At 42.7% G+C, this 16636-nt stretch overlaps 1 protein-coding gene across 4 annotated transcripts in view; it reads left to right on the top strand.

Annotated features, from left to right (window-relative positions):
* TBC1D4 (TBC1 domain family member 4) overlaps window positions 1-16636 on the top strand; it is a 215315-nt gene that overhangs the window by 148688 nt on the left and 49991 nt on the right. For all 4 annotated transcript variants that reach the window (XM_068267859.1, XM_068267860.1, XM_068267862.1 and 1 more), the window contains 4 exons: window positions 4303-4413; window positions 12089-12208; window positions 13625-13699; window positions 15526-15764. In XM_068267859.1, coding sequence (XP_068123960.1) covers window positions 4303-4413; window positions 12089-12208; window positions 13625-13699; window positions 15526-15764 — 545 coding nt within the window. The remainder of the gene's footprint in view (window positions 1-4302; window positions 4414-12088; window positions 12209-13624; window positions 13700-15525; window positions 15765-16636) is intronic.

Below are 16636 nucleotides of genomic sequence, written 5' to 3'. Positions count from 1 at the left end.
CAGTGTTGCCACTGACTCGTGTATAGGTCGACCCCTATACTTTTATGAAGTGACCTACATTTCTAGACCATACTCGAGTATATATACAGTATGTGAAATGAGACATGATATTATTAGATAGACCTGTATATGTACAGTGCCAAGCACACAAATAATTATGCTGTGTTGCTTTTCTTTTTTCTCTGCCTGAACAAGTTAATATTCAGCTATGGAACTGACAGTTTTTCTACAGTCTGGACCCATTTGGACTATAGACTCCTTCACTAATAAGACTCTGACACAGGGAATCACATATGGTACATCATAACTAAGGGTGCAAGCTACACTCAGTAATAACTTTTTCATCCCCCAGAGTCCACCTCAAAACCTTTATAGCCAGAACCTTCTGTCATGAGACCCATACCCATTGAAAATCCTTGCCACACCCAGTTAAGACAGCTACATCTCTGGAGGCATTTAAAGCAACCCGAACCGAAGCTTGGAATCAAAATCAGATGCTCGCCTTAAGAGAGGGAAGCATCAGGGTCCTATTGAGGCTTCCCTTGCTTTGGCTCGGGTACACTTTAAGTCCAAACTCAAAAGCCACCTGTTTGTGATCATTAAACTATTGTAACACAGTCTGCCTTCCAACTATGTATCAATCTAATCTATACGTTTTGAGTCCTATAGGAGAAAAGCACTTTACAAATGTTGTTGTTGTACTCAAAGTGAAATTCCACCTTTGCTGACAAATGAGAATTACCATCAGTTCGGCTGCACAGGTTGTTAGAATTAATGGCGGATATTATTGGAAACTGCATACCCTGGTATATTTGAGTTCAGATGCTCAGCTGCTCCACACTGTCGCCTAGGAACAATAGTTCCTGGTCTGTGCAGATAATTACTCATGCACGAGGGGGAAGCTAAACTGGGTTGCCTGTAAAACAAGTGCAGCACAGTGTACAGATTCTAAGGCTAAGGCTCTGTTCCCATTTGAGATGAGAAATGACTTATTTTTTTACCCGTTCTCCACTCATCCCAAAACTGACAGTGAATGGTTCCTATTTTATAAACAGGAGCCATTCACACTTGTCACTCTGCAACGCATCTGTGGGATCCATTGCGGTAAGCAGACCGCATTTACCTGTATATAATAATCTGCAATAATCCCAGGTAGGCAGATACGTTACTACCATAGGATACATATTGAACGTATCTGCTCAGGATCCATCGGAGTGAACACTCACACTGTTTGCTCCTGCTGACCGCATGTGATCCACCACAAGTGGGAACTGAGCCTGAAGGTGGCCATAGATCAGGCGACTTGGCAGCCAATCTACCATCCAATTTGAGTATTATAATTGAATTGGATGAAAATTGGTGCTGCCAAGTGCATGCCCGATCGACAAAGCCACCAATTTCTGGTCGGAAATTGGTTGCATGTTCGATCGCAATTGCCGCAAGATGTCGGGCCGAACTTGGTTGGTTGGGTGTGCGGCGGTACGGCGGCTGATTTCGGAACGAGTAACGAGACAACGAAACCCCCGTCGCTGCCGCCGCAATGTATAAATGTGCCCCCCGTGTGTGCAGTCAATCCACACAAATCCCATAAGGAACTCAACCCTCAGCGGATGCTTATCCAACGATATCCATTTATTGGAGTGTTACAAGAGTATACACAGCATATCACAACCAGCACAACGTTTCGGGCGAGGTGCCCTTTCTCAAGTGCTCGAAGTTTGTGTGCATTTATACTTTACCTGTCCTGTAGCAGCCTCTGCGCGGTGTCCGTAACCTCCAGTCGCCTCTCCGTACACGCCTACCGGCGTCTAGCATATGACATCAGACGCTAGGCGCCAGTAGCGTGTACGGAGAGTTGCCCGGAGGATTACGGACACCGTGCAGAGGCTGCTACAGGACAGGTAATGTATGAATGCACACATGGGGGGCACATTATACATTTGGGCAGCGGTGGTGCCGATTCCCTGAAGATTTCATGCTGAAATCGGATGGGAATCGGCTTGTAGTATATGGGCAGAATCAACAAAAAGACACTTTTATCTCTAATCAGATTCGATTATAGATAAATGTGTCTCTTTGTCGAATCTGCCCATAATTGTCAGATCTATGGGCACCTTTACAGTCCTGGACATTCATAGCTGGCAGCAGACTGACAATGGAAAGATAGTATGTAATTATATTGCATTGCAGAAACATCACTAATATGTGTTTACAGCAAATGATCAGCAAGAGATAAGCTAATGGTAACCAATGGGACAGTAACAGAACTGTGGGATAGCATTAGATCAAAACCTGACCACAAATTTGTACAAATCGGCTAGATCATCCTACTCTGGCAGTTTGAATTGAATCATTTAGTTATTATTATTGAAAATCATGTAGTTGTGCTAATGCGTTGTGGTCCATATGACATATCTCATTAACCCTTCACATACTAAAATACTCATTCTATACGAAAAATATGAAACAAAATTATAGAGCATTTTCACAAACAGTTAAAAGCGTAGTCCCTAAACAAAATAAAAAGGACATGATTCTGTGTAGTCATGAATGTCACACAAAGGCTCCCCTGCTAGTCCATGTCCTCTTACCAGTTACCCTGTAACTTGTACAATGCAGCATTTGCTAGGAGTTCAGCCAAGCTAATAAAGCAACAAATCAACAGGTTTAACAATCTTGTTGCACCAAATAAGGAAATGACAACAACCAGTCTGACACTAAATTAGCAGATGGTTCAAAACCCAGCCAGGGCACTATCTAAATGTATGTTCTCCCCGTGTCTGCGTGGGCTTCCCCCAGCGCTCTGGTTTCCTCCCACATCTCAAAAACACAGATAAGTTACTTGGTTTCTATCTAAAATCGTCCCTTGACTATGACAGGCATTTGACTATGTGGTAGGGATTAGAGTGTGAGCCCCTCTGAGAGACAGCTAGTGACCTGACTATGTACGCTAAGATGTCAGTGCTATATAAATACTAAATAATAATAATGAAAAGGTTTTGAAGCCGTATATAGTCATCAGGGCCGGATTTGTACTCTTTGCCGCCCAAGGCCACTGTCACCAGCCACCCCCCTTAAGTATAGGTACCGAGATGACCCTTCCCTCCAGTATAGATAGCCAGATGACCCCTCCCCCCTTCCCTCTAGTATAGGTAGCCTGATAACCCCCCCAGTATAGTTAGGCAGATGACCCCTCCCCTCTTCCCTCCGGTATAGGTAGCTAGATGACTCCCTTAAACCTTTCAGTATAGGTAGCCATCTCACCTTCATACCACAGCAGCCATCTGTGTCACTCATTTCTCCACTCGTCTTCAGTGCAGAAGCTTCCTTTTCCTTTCCGACTCTAATGCTGCCCGAGTCCATAGCTGCTGGCCACAATGCAGAGGTGCACAGAGAGCAAGTTGGCTGCTGCACAGGTGGCTAGCAACAGAGTAGTGTGGTCAGGCACTAGCCTAATCTCCCTCCATTGCAGCCTTTGCAAGCTTGCAAATGCTGCACACTCCGTTTAGCCTGCTGCTTTGGTGCCCTTGCTCCTGTGATGCCCTAGGCCATTGTCTAAAAGGCCTTGGCCTAAATCCGGCCCTGACAGTCATGTTACTATTTGCTGTGTTTGAGTAGTGTCTGGGTACAGATGGAATAAAATTGATGCAGGCTTATCAGATTGTTCCATGTAGAAATTTCCACTTCACACTAAACAGCTCACTTGGACAGCTTTGATGATTTGTAGGGGAAGTGACTGTCACAACAAACGTTGTAGCAGCTGTGTGTCTGAGGAGACTGGATGGCTGAGGGCTGGGCTTTACAGTATATTACTTGGCTGCAATAAATAAGAAAGAAAAGGCCTTTAATTAAGAGATATCCACATGTTGTATAGCTGCATATCTAATGCGATTTTTTTATTCATTTATAAAGAGCAGTGCAATGGTCAGTAAAAGGGGTTGGCTTGAGGCATACAGGGATCTTTGCCGCCCGGTCACTTTGCCGCAGGGTGAGCCAAGTGACAGCTCACCCTATCGCTGCTGAAATTACTATTCCCTCTACAAGTCCGAGCAACTCTGAGGGAGAAGTAATGCGGGGTCGGCGATCGCCAGCACATGAATTCCACTGCTGCGCGGCCATAGACATAACATAATGTTTATGGTGGAGCTCAGGTCAGGCGCAGCGCAGGGAAGAGCAGGACGAAATGACCTGCTTCGTGGCATTGTTTATTAACCAATAAAAAACAAAACATGAGGACAGTGTAATGCATTCTGCATATGTATGTTGGATATTTAACCCAATGTTGACTCTTGTTCCTTGTAGAAAATGAAAGCTGCCAGTGACCAGGAGGAGAATGAGCTTGTCATACTTCATCTAAGACAATTATGTGAGAACAAGCAGAAAACTCATGTTCATATTGGCGAGATGCAGCCGGTAACTCACACTTCTTATCTTTCTGTTTGATAAATGATGAATGTAATGAAGATTCTTTGTTCAGATAAACAGAGGCCATGTCGTGCTCAGACATGAATGCTAAACCTCCACACAAAATAGCTTGCTCTTTGCATTGTGTGTTTAGATAGCATCTCCTATGTGCCGATTCCAGTCTCTAAATGGCTTTGCTGATTTTGGAAATTCTGCACAATTTCATGTCTTCAAACCTATCCAACATTTTGGTGTGAAGGTCCAGGAATCTTTTTGGCTTTTGCTTTGAGTAGCAATCAATCAGTTCCCCATGTACTTCAACATGAAGCTATAAGTGACACGGATCATTTTCCGTTGTGCTAACCCCATGACATGAAATTGCCTGTTGTCAGTCATGAATTACTCACCTTCTGTCAAAGTGTTAACAAGCAGTTCCTAAAGAGAATGCTGACTGCAAGTAGATTATGAATGATAACTGAATAAGATTACTGTAAAGGGGGCCGGTCTGCAGATCGATCAGCCTTCATATTCAATAATTTTATCAAATTGGAGAAAAACAGGTGCACATAACGGCCCAGTACATTTGGGCGCACCATGCGCTGCCATAGGCTGTATGGTAATTACAGCTATAGCAGCGCTCAGACAGTAATTTGGATGCCATCAAAAGACGGAGCCCAACTTACTTTAAAAATAACGTAATTTGTCCACCAGCAACAGCTGGCAGCCAAACTACGTCTTGCCCCCAGAGTCCATGGCGGCCTGGAGGGGGAATAGTTATTAACGACGCTGGGACTTTTTCAGGAGCAGAGTAAGCTGTTTTTCGGCTTCACCCTGCACTCCAATGTCCTGGCACCAGTTTTGCATGTATTTGCATGTATATTTAAAAAGAATCTGTACTGTCCGATTTGTACAATTAAAAACATAACAAAGTGTATATGTATATTATATATATATATATATATATATATATATATATATATATATATATATATATATATATATATATATATATATATATATATATAATAATGTTACAGCATACCATACTACAAGTTTTTATTACATAGTGATTATCTGCACTCCGGTCTGGATTTCTCACAGTTTCTCAGCATGTGGCAGGCAGCTCCCTCCCCCATCAGCCTCACAAATTGCATCACAGACGAACTGAAACTGAGAGCAGAGACGCTATCTGTGAGAAGTAAATAATGCACACAGAGCCTGCAGGTGGCGGGCATAACTTGTATTCATTACAACAGAGGCAGCCCATTCCTCCGTGGGTCGACAAAGCTTGACAAAGAAAAGAAGATTAGATATATTACAGAGACAGTGCAACTAGAAAAGGCTGCAGTAATCTGTTGGTGGGATCTGATTGCTGCTGTGTTTTTTTTTTTATTAATTTAAAAAGTTTTTTTTTAATTAAATTATGCTATTTATTATTTCCCTCTTCCTTCCCTCCCTCCGAGATCCAGTACTGCGATCCAATCGCGGCTGGCAGACTGTTCTCCGTAACTCAGCGCTAATCTCCGCCTACAGGACCTGACGCCAGCCGGCGTAAGGCAGCCCTGTAGCTGGCAATCGGCGTTAGGCGGTCGGGAGGGGGTTGAACGAGTGACACTCAAATGGGGAACTGTTTGCATGTTTGCATCTTCTCATGAAGGGGACCCTTCATGACTCCGAAACAATTGTCAATTAGGTGTTGACACACCTATAATGATTGAATTGCAAATAACGGTGTGCTAACCAACCTCTGGAATTTTGCTTTGATCTGATAATATGATCACACACCTGTCCACACACTGCACACAGATTTCCAATAGAATTCAGCATGAAATCCGTGGAGCCATCTCCACCTGCCAGGCCCACCAGGTCTCTCTGTCATAATAAAAAATGATAGTCTCCTTTTCATACAGCAACTTATTTCCACAGATAATGGTAGGTTAAGCTTGTTTGCATGGTAATCCTTCTCTCTGTGGATGTATTTTTGATAGATAACTGCAGACACTGTGCCTATGGCTGCACAGCTTGCCAGATATCATACTTCATTAGAGCTGATCTCTAGACTTGTTTTGTACAGCAGAAAGGTCATCTCTAGATCCTGTTTTTCTGAATGTTCTAAGATGCATTAAATGATTTTTACATGTTCTCAATTAGGTCACATCGAATTAGTGTTGCTCACAGCACAAATGAGGGAAAGGTCTACACCAGTGAAAAGTTTAACTGATGTCTGTGGCATTTAAAGGGAAAATATACAACGATTTGAAGATTAGCAAAAATATACAGTCAAAAAATTTCTAGTAGTTAAGAACATAATTTCCAATTTTCCAAATGTTTCAAATTTTCTAGTTGTAAACTGGAAAACTCAACCAAAGATGTTTGTTAATTTTAAGCCATTATAAAGTTGTGGTTTGTTTTTTAAGAAAAAGAGCACGGCTAGTTCAGCACAGCCCTGCAACATATTCACCACCATAGTTTTTCTGTAGGTAATGGTATGTGTAGCCTCTATTGCTCTCCTGCCCCTCCTGCTAGGACTGTTGCACCAATTTCTATTTATGTCAGGGGTCTCAAACTCAATTTACCTGGGGGCCGCAGGAGGCAAAGTCAGGATGAGGCTGGGCCGCATATGGAATTTCACAATCGCGGCGCGTCGCCGCCTCTGCCCGCCCCTTTTACTCTTCCTTCACAGAGAGGGGCGGGGAGAGGCGGTGATCTGTGCGGCGATTGACGTCAGGAGGGGCAGAGCTGAAGCTGAAAGCTCTGCCCCTTCCAGGAAATGCCGGCGGATTGCCCCCCAGGCGATTTGGGGGCTCTGCAGCACTCGTTTAGCGACGGGGATGCGGCGGATTACTTGGGAGCACTGAAGCGAACTATAAGGAAGCATTTGCCGGCGAGGGCCACAAAATATTGTATCGAGGGCCGCAAATGGCCCGCGGGCCGCGAGTTTGAGACCCCTGATTTATGGGATACCTTCCCTTGCCTTCGCTTAGGAAGCAAATGCCTTATGTACTCTAACTATCAGTTGGCTGATGGTGTAAGCAGTTGGCTGATGGTGTAATGGTTAAGGGCTCTGCCTCTGACACAGGAGACCAGGGTTCGAATCTCGGCTCTGCCTGTTCAGTAAGCCAGCACTAATTCAGTAGGAGACCTTTGGCAAGTCTCCCTTACACTGCTACTGCCAATAGAGCGCGCCCTAGTGGCTGCTGCTCTGCTCTGGCGCTTTGAGTCCGCAAGGAGAAAAGCGCAATATAAATGTTATTTGTCTTGTCTTGTCTACCTAAGAAAAACAGATGGAAGTATTACTTGGAAATGATGAACCAGCCAGTACTATACATGCTTTTTTTTTCTTTTTTTTTACTACTTTTAGTAGGGTTTTAATTGATATGCTACTGATTCTGATAGTCCTTACAGTATTGCTAGGAAGACATTAGTTGCTCATTCTAAAGATTCACTGGTTGATCTTCCATTGACATTTCTAGCAGATTTGATCACTCTGCCGTAATCTGATTAAGTCTGAAGTGGTGCAACGTGGTGATGTGGTTGCTCTTCCTGGTTGTTTTTCGATTGGAGGAGTAATTGACTTTTTACCATCCTGGACTGCTATCGCATATTGTATGTCCACTTTCTTAACCATACGATACAAATACAATAATTGTCATTCAATCTAATTGATTTGGGCTAAAACTGGTAATGATCATATGTCTGTACAGATGTCCCCTAGAGTGAAGAGTACTACCTATGCTCAGAGGATTAGCAATCCGCCAAAATGTATTTATATTATGTCTCTATTGCTGCAGGATAGAACTTGCACACTACAGCAAGCCAGACACATTGTCTTATCCCAGATCTCTGGATGCTTGGTGAATTATGTTTTACAGAACACACAGCTAAAATATGTGATCATTACATTGTTACAATGACTCCTTAGTTTTGGTTTTTATTTTAAGACAACTTTTATTGAATGTAGTACATAATACAAACAGTAATATGCCCTACCTCCCCCCCCCCCCCCACCTCCCAGATAACAGATACAACATCAGGGCCCACAATCATACAATGTTTTTTGGTGTTCCTATATAAACAAGTATTCAACAATACAGGTATAGTAAACCTTATTCCACATAAGTGGCATCACAATATGCATCACATAAATCAAAATACTATTATAGATCCAGGTGCTCATAACTATACGTCTGACACACTAATAGTGCTATCTAGGTCTGAGATGACTGTATCAGCATCATCAACCCACGTTCCCCACACCTTATCAAATTTTGCCAGGTGTCCCCGAACCTACAGTATGTTAGGCTATACAGGGAGAAATTCTTGCTTACTAAGGTCCTCCAATGAGGGAACCTGTGACAGTTTCCACTTGTATGGAAGACATTTCCTAGCATAAAAGTTGGTGATCCTGAGAAAGAGTCTCTTGTGTTTGTTACAGGTCACATTATCAATATTCCCCAACAGCAAAGTAGATAAGCCCACCGGGCATTGCAGAACTTTTGCTAGGTATATTGTAACAGAGTCCCAAATAGCCTGAACCTCTGGACATCCCACACACAGTGGCCTCAATTCACGGAGCATTATCAAACACTTTATCAAACGTTTGATAATTTTCCTCATGGGTAAAATCTCATTTTGAATTAACTAAGGTATTATATATTTGTTGAACGTTTTATCGGTAAAATATTCGATAAATATATAACACCTTAGTGAATTTAAAATGAGATTTTACCCATGAGGTAAACTATCAAACGTTTGATAAAGTGTTTGATAAACGTTTGATAATGCTCCGTGAATTGAGGCCAGTGTATAAAATCTGCATCTGGGCATCTGCATTTGTAATACCCTGAACCAATATCCGGGTCCATTTTGAACAGCCTATCAGGTGAGTAGTAGGCCTAATGGAACCATTTAATTTGAATCAGTTTGTCACAGGTGCTGATAACGGTGGATATAAAATAGGTTTCAAATTCCACCCAATCAGAGGGACCTCAGATGCAAGAAAAGATTCAAAGTTCTCATTTACATATATGTAGTTGATATATTTGACCTCATGTTGAAACCAAAATTGAATGTCCTCCATCTTAAGCTCAGGCAAATGTGGGTTCACCCATAAGGGTGGTCTAGGAAAATAGTACCCTCTGACTGAGAGAACAGCTTGGATGCTGATGCATACATTTTCACAAATGCGTTACTGATAGAGGCCCTTACCTGCACGTGCCACCCCCTCATAGATCATATTACTCAGGCGTCATATAAAGTAGCAATGTCAGCCTCCAGGTTCATTAAAGCGTCCATCCAATCTGTGCTCATCCATCTTTGGACACGTGAGCTGAGCAGCAACAGCATATAAGTAGAAGATAGGTAAGGCCAGCCTCCCAAAAGTGACCAGGAGCTGAAGGGTATTCAAAGCCAAATGTGGGGCTGACACCCCCGCCGTCAAACACCCCCCCCCCCCTTCACCCAAATGAGACTAGACACTAGAGATTCTAGTTGCTTGAATAATGTTTTAGAAATCTGAGTGGGAGACATCTGTACAATATAGAGGAGCTGGTGTGCAAGAATGCCTGTGACTTGACCTTCCACATTAATTGGGGGTTTACCCCATATATTAAATCGTGGAGAGAGAAGGCAACCATGTTGCGTACCTCTCTGGATGATAAAGGGTTCAGTAATGTATGAATTGACACAGATTCTCGTGCATGGGCTGGCATTGAGTATCCCAAACCATTTCCTAAAGTTGTCTCCAAAACCAATTTTTAACAGGACTGCTTTCAGATAAGACTATTCCACTAAATCAAAAGCTTTATGGGTATCTAGGGCCAAAATGACCCGGAGCTTGTATTGCCATGAGGATACTGGATGTTGGAAATTAATTGCCGGATGTTTAATTTAGTTTACTTGCCAGGCATGAAAGACTGCTGGTGGTTATAAATGGCAAGTAATGCTTGTGTGTTGCAACAACAGCCAGGGAAGTCTCTGAACCCAGTAAAGGATAGTGCTGTGTTCTTTATTGAAAAGAGCACTTTCTACCTTTCACTGACATACCGGTAGGTCATTAACCACTTGATGACCCACCCTTTACCCCCCCTTAAGGACCAGCGCTGTGTTTAGTGATCTGTGCTGGGTGGGCTCTGCAGCCCCCAGCACAGATCAGGTAGCAGGCAGAGAGATCAGATCGCCCCCCTTTTTTCCCCACTAGGGGGATGATGTGCTGGGGGGGTCCGATCTCTCCTGCCTGTGTGTGGCTGGCGGGGGGGGCACCTCAAAGCCCCCCTCCGCGGCGAAATTCCCCTCTCCCTCTCCTACCTGCTCCCCCACCCGGAGATCGGGGCTGCACAGGACGCTATCCGTCCTGTGCAGCCAGTGACAGGCTGTCCCCTGTCACATGGCGGCGATCCCCGGCCGCTGATTGGCCGGGGATTGCCGATCTGCCTTACGGCGCTGCTGCCGTACAATGTAAACAAAGCGGATTATTTCCGCTTGTGTTTACATTTAGCCTGCGAGCCGCCATCGGCGGCCCGCAGGCTATTCACGGAGCCCCCCGCCGTGAATTGACAGGAAGCGAGCGGCTGCTTCCTGATTAATCAGCCTGCAGCTGGCGACGCAGTACTGCGTCGCTGGTCCTGCAGCTGCCACTTTGCCGACGCGCGTTATGAGTGCGCGGTCGGCAAGTGGTTAAATAAATCTGATCAAGTCATGATATGAGCATAGCTTATTTTGCTACTGGGGAAAAACTGCACCCAAACTTAACTAATACCAAAATACCAAGGACTGTAAACAAAATAACGCATACAGAAAAATAGGGCAAGGCTCCGGGGTACCAATCAATACCTTGTAAGACCGTGGTGGGCCAGCACCACTTTTGTACTGCTCATTTAAATCAGTTCATTACCCGTCACAAATAAACAGGAAGTTCCAAGAGTGAAAAAATATGTATCTGCTGGACACTTGGGAATGTACAATCGCTTAGGCAGGGATCATACTTGTCCTCTTTCTGCAAATGTTTTGCTGGTCAAGTACAAACAAGCACAGAGATTCAGTGGGCAGTTTACATTGTCTGCAGCTTTGTGTTCACATTTTAAAATTGACAGCTTACTAATAGGGTTGCATAGGGTGCAAAACATGTGGAGGAAAGCAGTAAGCATTCAAAAACAAACATAACAACACAGACAATGTGAATTCTACATTGAATAACATGGGTTGACCACGCAAGTATGTTCTCTTGCAGAAAAATACAAACAGGGCAAGTTTGAGTCGTCCCTTAACTGAAAAAAGGGTGAATCCTAAAGAAACACTAATGCTGGGTACACACGATTCAATTTCCCTTTCCATCTATTGGTAATCTTGACGGGAAGTTGTATCGTGTGTACATGTCCAAATTTCTCCCGATCAATAAAGGGATCAACTTACCGGTGATTACTTCGCAAAGTCAATCCCTTTATCAGAAACAGATTAGACAGGTCAGAATAATCGTCCAATTCGGACCAGTAGCTGCATCGTGTGTTCATAACATAATGTGACTGCAAAGAAAATCATGGAGGTGTCTGCATGACATTTGTTTAGTTTTCAACAAATGCACATCTGAGTACAGCCATGTAAAATACCTTCTCTTACTGATTGTAATTTTTGTTCTAGCTAATTGGTTGTCCTAACTTTTTAATGCCTTCTCTCTGCTTGTTTTCAGAGTTCCTCCAGCAGCTCCCTTTCAGAGAACAGTTTTCCTAGTGGCCGATTCAAGCTGGACATTCTCAAAAACAAGGCCAAGAAATCGCTGACCAGCTCTCTGGAAAATATCTTCTCCCGGGTATGAGTGCAGAATAAAAAGCTGGTTATACATGTATCAATTTTTCTGATCGATTCCCTGCCGATTTGATCACTGCTCCCAGACTTCGATATTGGAAAACAACTATAGTGTAGTGGGAAGGTGGTGTGCCTCTATAAAGAGGAAATACCAGCATTAACCACACAGTTTATATAATGGGGACAAAGGTATCTGCATGAAGATATGGAAAAACAACATAAAAAATAAGGCATTTTATCCCCTCCATGAAAACAAGACATAGAAATGTATAAATTCACTTGTGGAAAATGTATTAATCAATATTATTTAACTACTTATGCTGTTCGCTGCAGTAAATCTACACCCCGCGGGACTTCAGTTCCTGCACAGGGGTGCAGATATGCTTTTATTGCCGCTAACGGCAGTCGCTCGTTCCTGCGCTCACTACCACGTGGTTACTCGTTGCCGCCCATTAGGCGGTAGATCAATGAATGGGAACGGAGTGCAGCAGTGCAGGCTAGACATGAGTTGTGAAGTGCCCCCCTCCCCACCCTGCTGCCAGGTATCCTATGAAGCTGTACTGTGCTTAACCTTTACAGTGCTGGACATTGATGCAATACATTAGATGTATTGGATACCTCAGTAACAGCAATTTCCATCACACACTGCACTGTCTGAGAAACCTTCTTAACTCCTCCTATTCCTAACAGTTTAAGAAGGAATCTGCACTATTTAGTGATTTTTTTAAAGATGTCTGAGATAGTTCTGCACAGATTTCTAAAAACCTACCAATATTTTATCTCAGACACTCATGACAAATATCCCCCATTGTTCAATGTAAGTCAGCGGGCTGGTTCCCTAAAACATAAGAACAAATCAAACAGTAAGGCCGCCTTCATATGATAACGATATTAATAAAATTGATATTTTAATCACTTCTTCACATCTGAGTTTTTTTGTTTTCAACAAAAAAAAACAACAAGCAAACATTTTAATTACTTCTTCAGATCTATTGGGTTGTTTTTTGTTGTTGTTGTTTTCAGCAAAAAACAAACAAAAGAGAAACTTGGAGATGTATACTTTGGTACATTTTTTTGCACATCTTTCACATCCGTCCACTTTCAATCCTAAATGTTTTTTTGGGGGGTGGGGGGGATGGGTTGCAGGATACCAGTCCTTATTTACCTCTATTAGGCTTAATAGCCATTGGAAGTTGTCATATGGTGACAGATGCAAAACCTAACAAGCTATTGATGGAAAGACAGAGTATTTACATGCCATGCAGTTATGGCACAGGGATCTATGAAAATTAATAAAGGACTAATCACGGGAGTCATCCCTGAAGTCTGAAGTAGATGCACTTGAAAGAGCACAGTGACTACTGTTAAAGTGAGGCTGAATCATCAGAAAGAAATAGCTGATGTTGATTTTTGTCCACAGGGAGCGAATCGAATGCGAGGCCGGCTGGGGAGTATGGACAGCTTTGAGCGGGGCAATAGCTTTGCCTCTGACAAGGTACACCTCTTTACTATTTTTGCAGCAGTAGGTATGTGCTATCATGTTTACAGTAGTGTTTGAATTTTCCCAGCATTATCATACCCTGTATCCCCACTGCTGTGAGTAACATTACCGCAGGTACCCCTTCACACATATATACCGGTAGCTGTCAGCAGTACTGCCAAATTGTGTATAACCACTTTCCAAACATTTCTGCCTGCTTTTGATGTATTAAATAGTTCCTGTTGTGTATATATAACATTATACCTTTCTAAAACTTGGATCTTAACCTAATGAATTTACTATTGATAAATAATCTTATTCCTGAACCTGGCAGAAGTGCCCCTTGTACCACCTATTACAGCAAACCTGAAGTGAGAATACACTTATGATATAATGAATTGTATGTGTAGTACAGATAGAAAAGAGTCTCGTATTGTTTTCCATTACAGGGAGAGCTAACTTCAGTTGTTTTCTATGCAAAAGAGCTTCTCTAAACTATTCAACCCACTGGGTCGAATACATTCCTGTTTTCTGAAGAACTTAAACAGCCAAGAAACAGTGAGAGACAGCTTGAAATATGGTCTTATTGCAGGAAAGTTCAAAGGTTCATTACTTCTGCTTTGTTTTATAGCTTAAAGAGAGCCTGAAGCGAGAATAAATCTCGCTTCAGACCTCATAGATAGCAGGGGTCCCTGATCCCCCAAATCCCCTCCGTAATGCGAGGGAGCGCTTCCTGGTTGGGGCAGGGCTAACCGCCACAGCTCTGCCCCATGCGCGTCTGTCAGCGCGTATCTCCGCCTCTGACAGACGCGACTGGAGGCAGGGCTGCAGCCGTTAGCCCTGCCTCCAGGAGCGACCAAGTCTGCGACCAAGTGTCGCAGTGGGGGGTTTGGGGGTCAAGGGACCCCCGTTTAGCGGCGCTATTGCGGCGGTTTAGCAGGGGCACACGTGCCCCTGCTAACTATGAGCTCTGAAGCGAGATTTATTCTCGCTTCAGAGTCTCTTTAAAAGATGTTGTGGTTTGAAAACTGCAACTGTGAAAGTATGATGCAATGTTTTAAATAAAGCTATATAACTGAAAATAAAAATATGAGGTGCTTTTCTTTGCTACTAATGTTATATTCATTATTCATACTACATATAAAATTCATTATATCATAAGGTTTTTTTTGTTGTTTCAGATTTGCTTTAAGAACCTTTTGTTTGAAGGGTAAACTGCATGTAGAGGGGCAATATTCAAGATCATAACAAAAGTGCTTGCTCGCATTTAAGTCCCTTTTTTGGTGGTTTAGTAACACTTTCCTTTCCTCACCTTGTCACCCGTTGTGTACATTACTGTACTTCCTGTTTCTTGTAACCTGCACTTTACTGAGAAATACATTTTGTTAACCTTCTCCAGCATGTGCTATAGACACAATAGCAATATGAGTCTGTGCTTCTTGCAGGGCTGACTAACCAGCCTCCATCATAATAATAGCCTGTTTTCCAGGATATTATACTGACAGCTCAGGAAACTTGTGTGCAGGAAGTCAGCAAGAGTGAAAAAATAGTCAGCAGGGCTTTATTGTTCACTACAAAAAGCAGAGTGTGTACCCTGTAGACCAGAGGCTGTACACTCCGAGGTACTATGGTCGATCAGCAGTTTCAGACACCTCTCTGTTTTCTTCTATTTAAATGAACAAACTGCCTTGCTGTCAGCCGTTGTACTGTATTAGCATACAGTAGTCTCCCACAGTTTTCACTTTGGATGACAAGGGCAACAACAGAGGACTGTGGGAAACATCTGTAAATTCTATCTTCACTAGAAGAAGGGAAGATTGCTCATATCATTGTTGTCACAGGACGGCTCTCCCGGAGATTCTCCTCCTGCCACTCCACCATCTTCTCCTGTGTCGTCATCCTGGCAGTCGTTTCCAGAAGAAGACCCGGACTCTCCTCAGATCCGCAAACGGGCTCACACCTTCAGCTACCCACCATCTAGTGCCAAGAGAAAGATAAGCTTTCCTGATGCAAAGTCTCCCAACCACAGGTCTCTACTTCAGAGGCAGCACTCAGTAGCCTGTGATGGGACGCCAAGCAGGTTAGTTCATGCACAATACTATGCATGCCGTTAGTTATTGAGCACTGAGTCGTTTTATTAATATACTTTTACTTTACTGAGTTTCATTTGTTCAGTTGAAGGATGAAGAATGGATCCCATGTAACACTTTTAATTTCCTGTGTGTTAGTTAGAAGTCATCAGTCTTCCCTAATATTGCATGGTAGAGGCATGATTTAGGGCACCTTTTAGTGCTTATGCACATTGCCTTGCTACAGTAACATCACAGGAGTGTGTAGCGCAGTGAACCGCACACATCTATACATTTCTCTTCTTGCTTTGTCGAGTCTTCTAGGTGTACAAAATCACATTTGGGATAAGTGTTTGTACTTCTATAAAAAGTAAATCAGATATAGAGAGTGGTTGTATATACATTTGGACTAAATTTGTAAACCTTAAGCTTTGAAAGTTTGGGCCTAAATGCTATTTTGACTGAAATACATCAATTTTTTGAAACATTTTTTTTTTTTTGCTCAATTTGTTTGGTTTGATGTTCTTATCAACTCAAACATTTCTGTAATTAATCAAATTGTATAGCTTATAGGGTTTTTTTTATAGGAATTAGTAATTTCCACAGTGCACACTCTATTTTGCAGCTCAGAAGAACATATTTAATCATTTAAAACAGATTTGCTTAAATGGGTTGAAAACCTGATGTTAAACAGATCCAGCACAGGCAGTTTTGATCAAGTTTTTGGATTATGGGGAGGAAAACTGTACAAGCACAAATAGCGCATTACATACTTCATGCAGGTGATGTTACTGTTGAGAATCTGAATAATATGCTAGATTCTAGTGCTGCAAGGTTAGAAAGTACCCATAGAAAATATCATTGTACTCTCTGGGAAGCCCCT

Source organism: Hyperolius riggenbachi, chromosome 2 (genome assembly GCF_040937935.1).
Source record: "Hyperolius riggenbachi isolate aHypRig1 chromosome 2, aHypRig1.pri, whole genome shotgun sequence".
In the NCBI taxonomy this organism is placed as follows: Eukaryota; Metazoa; Chordata; class Amphibia; order Anura; family Hyperoliidae; genus Hyperolius; species Hyperolius riggenbachi.
This window is presented reverse-complemented; position numbering and strand designations above follow the sequence as displayed.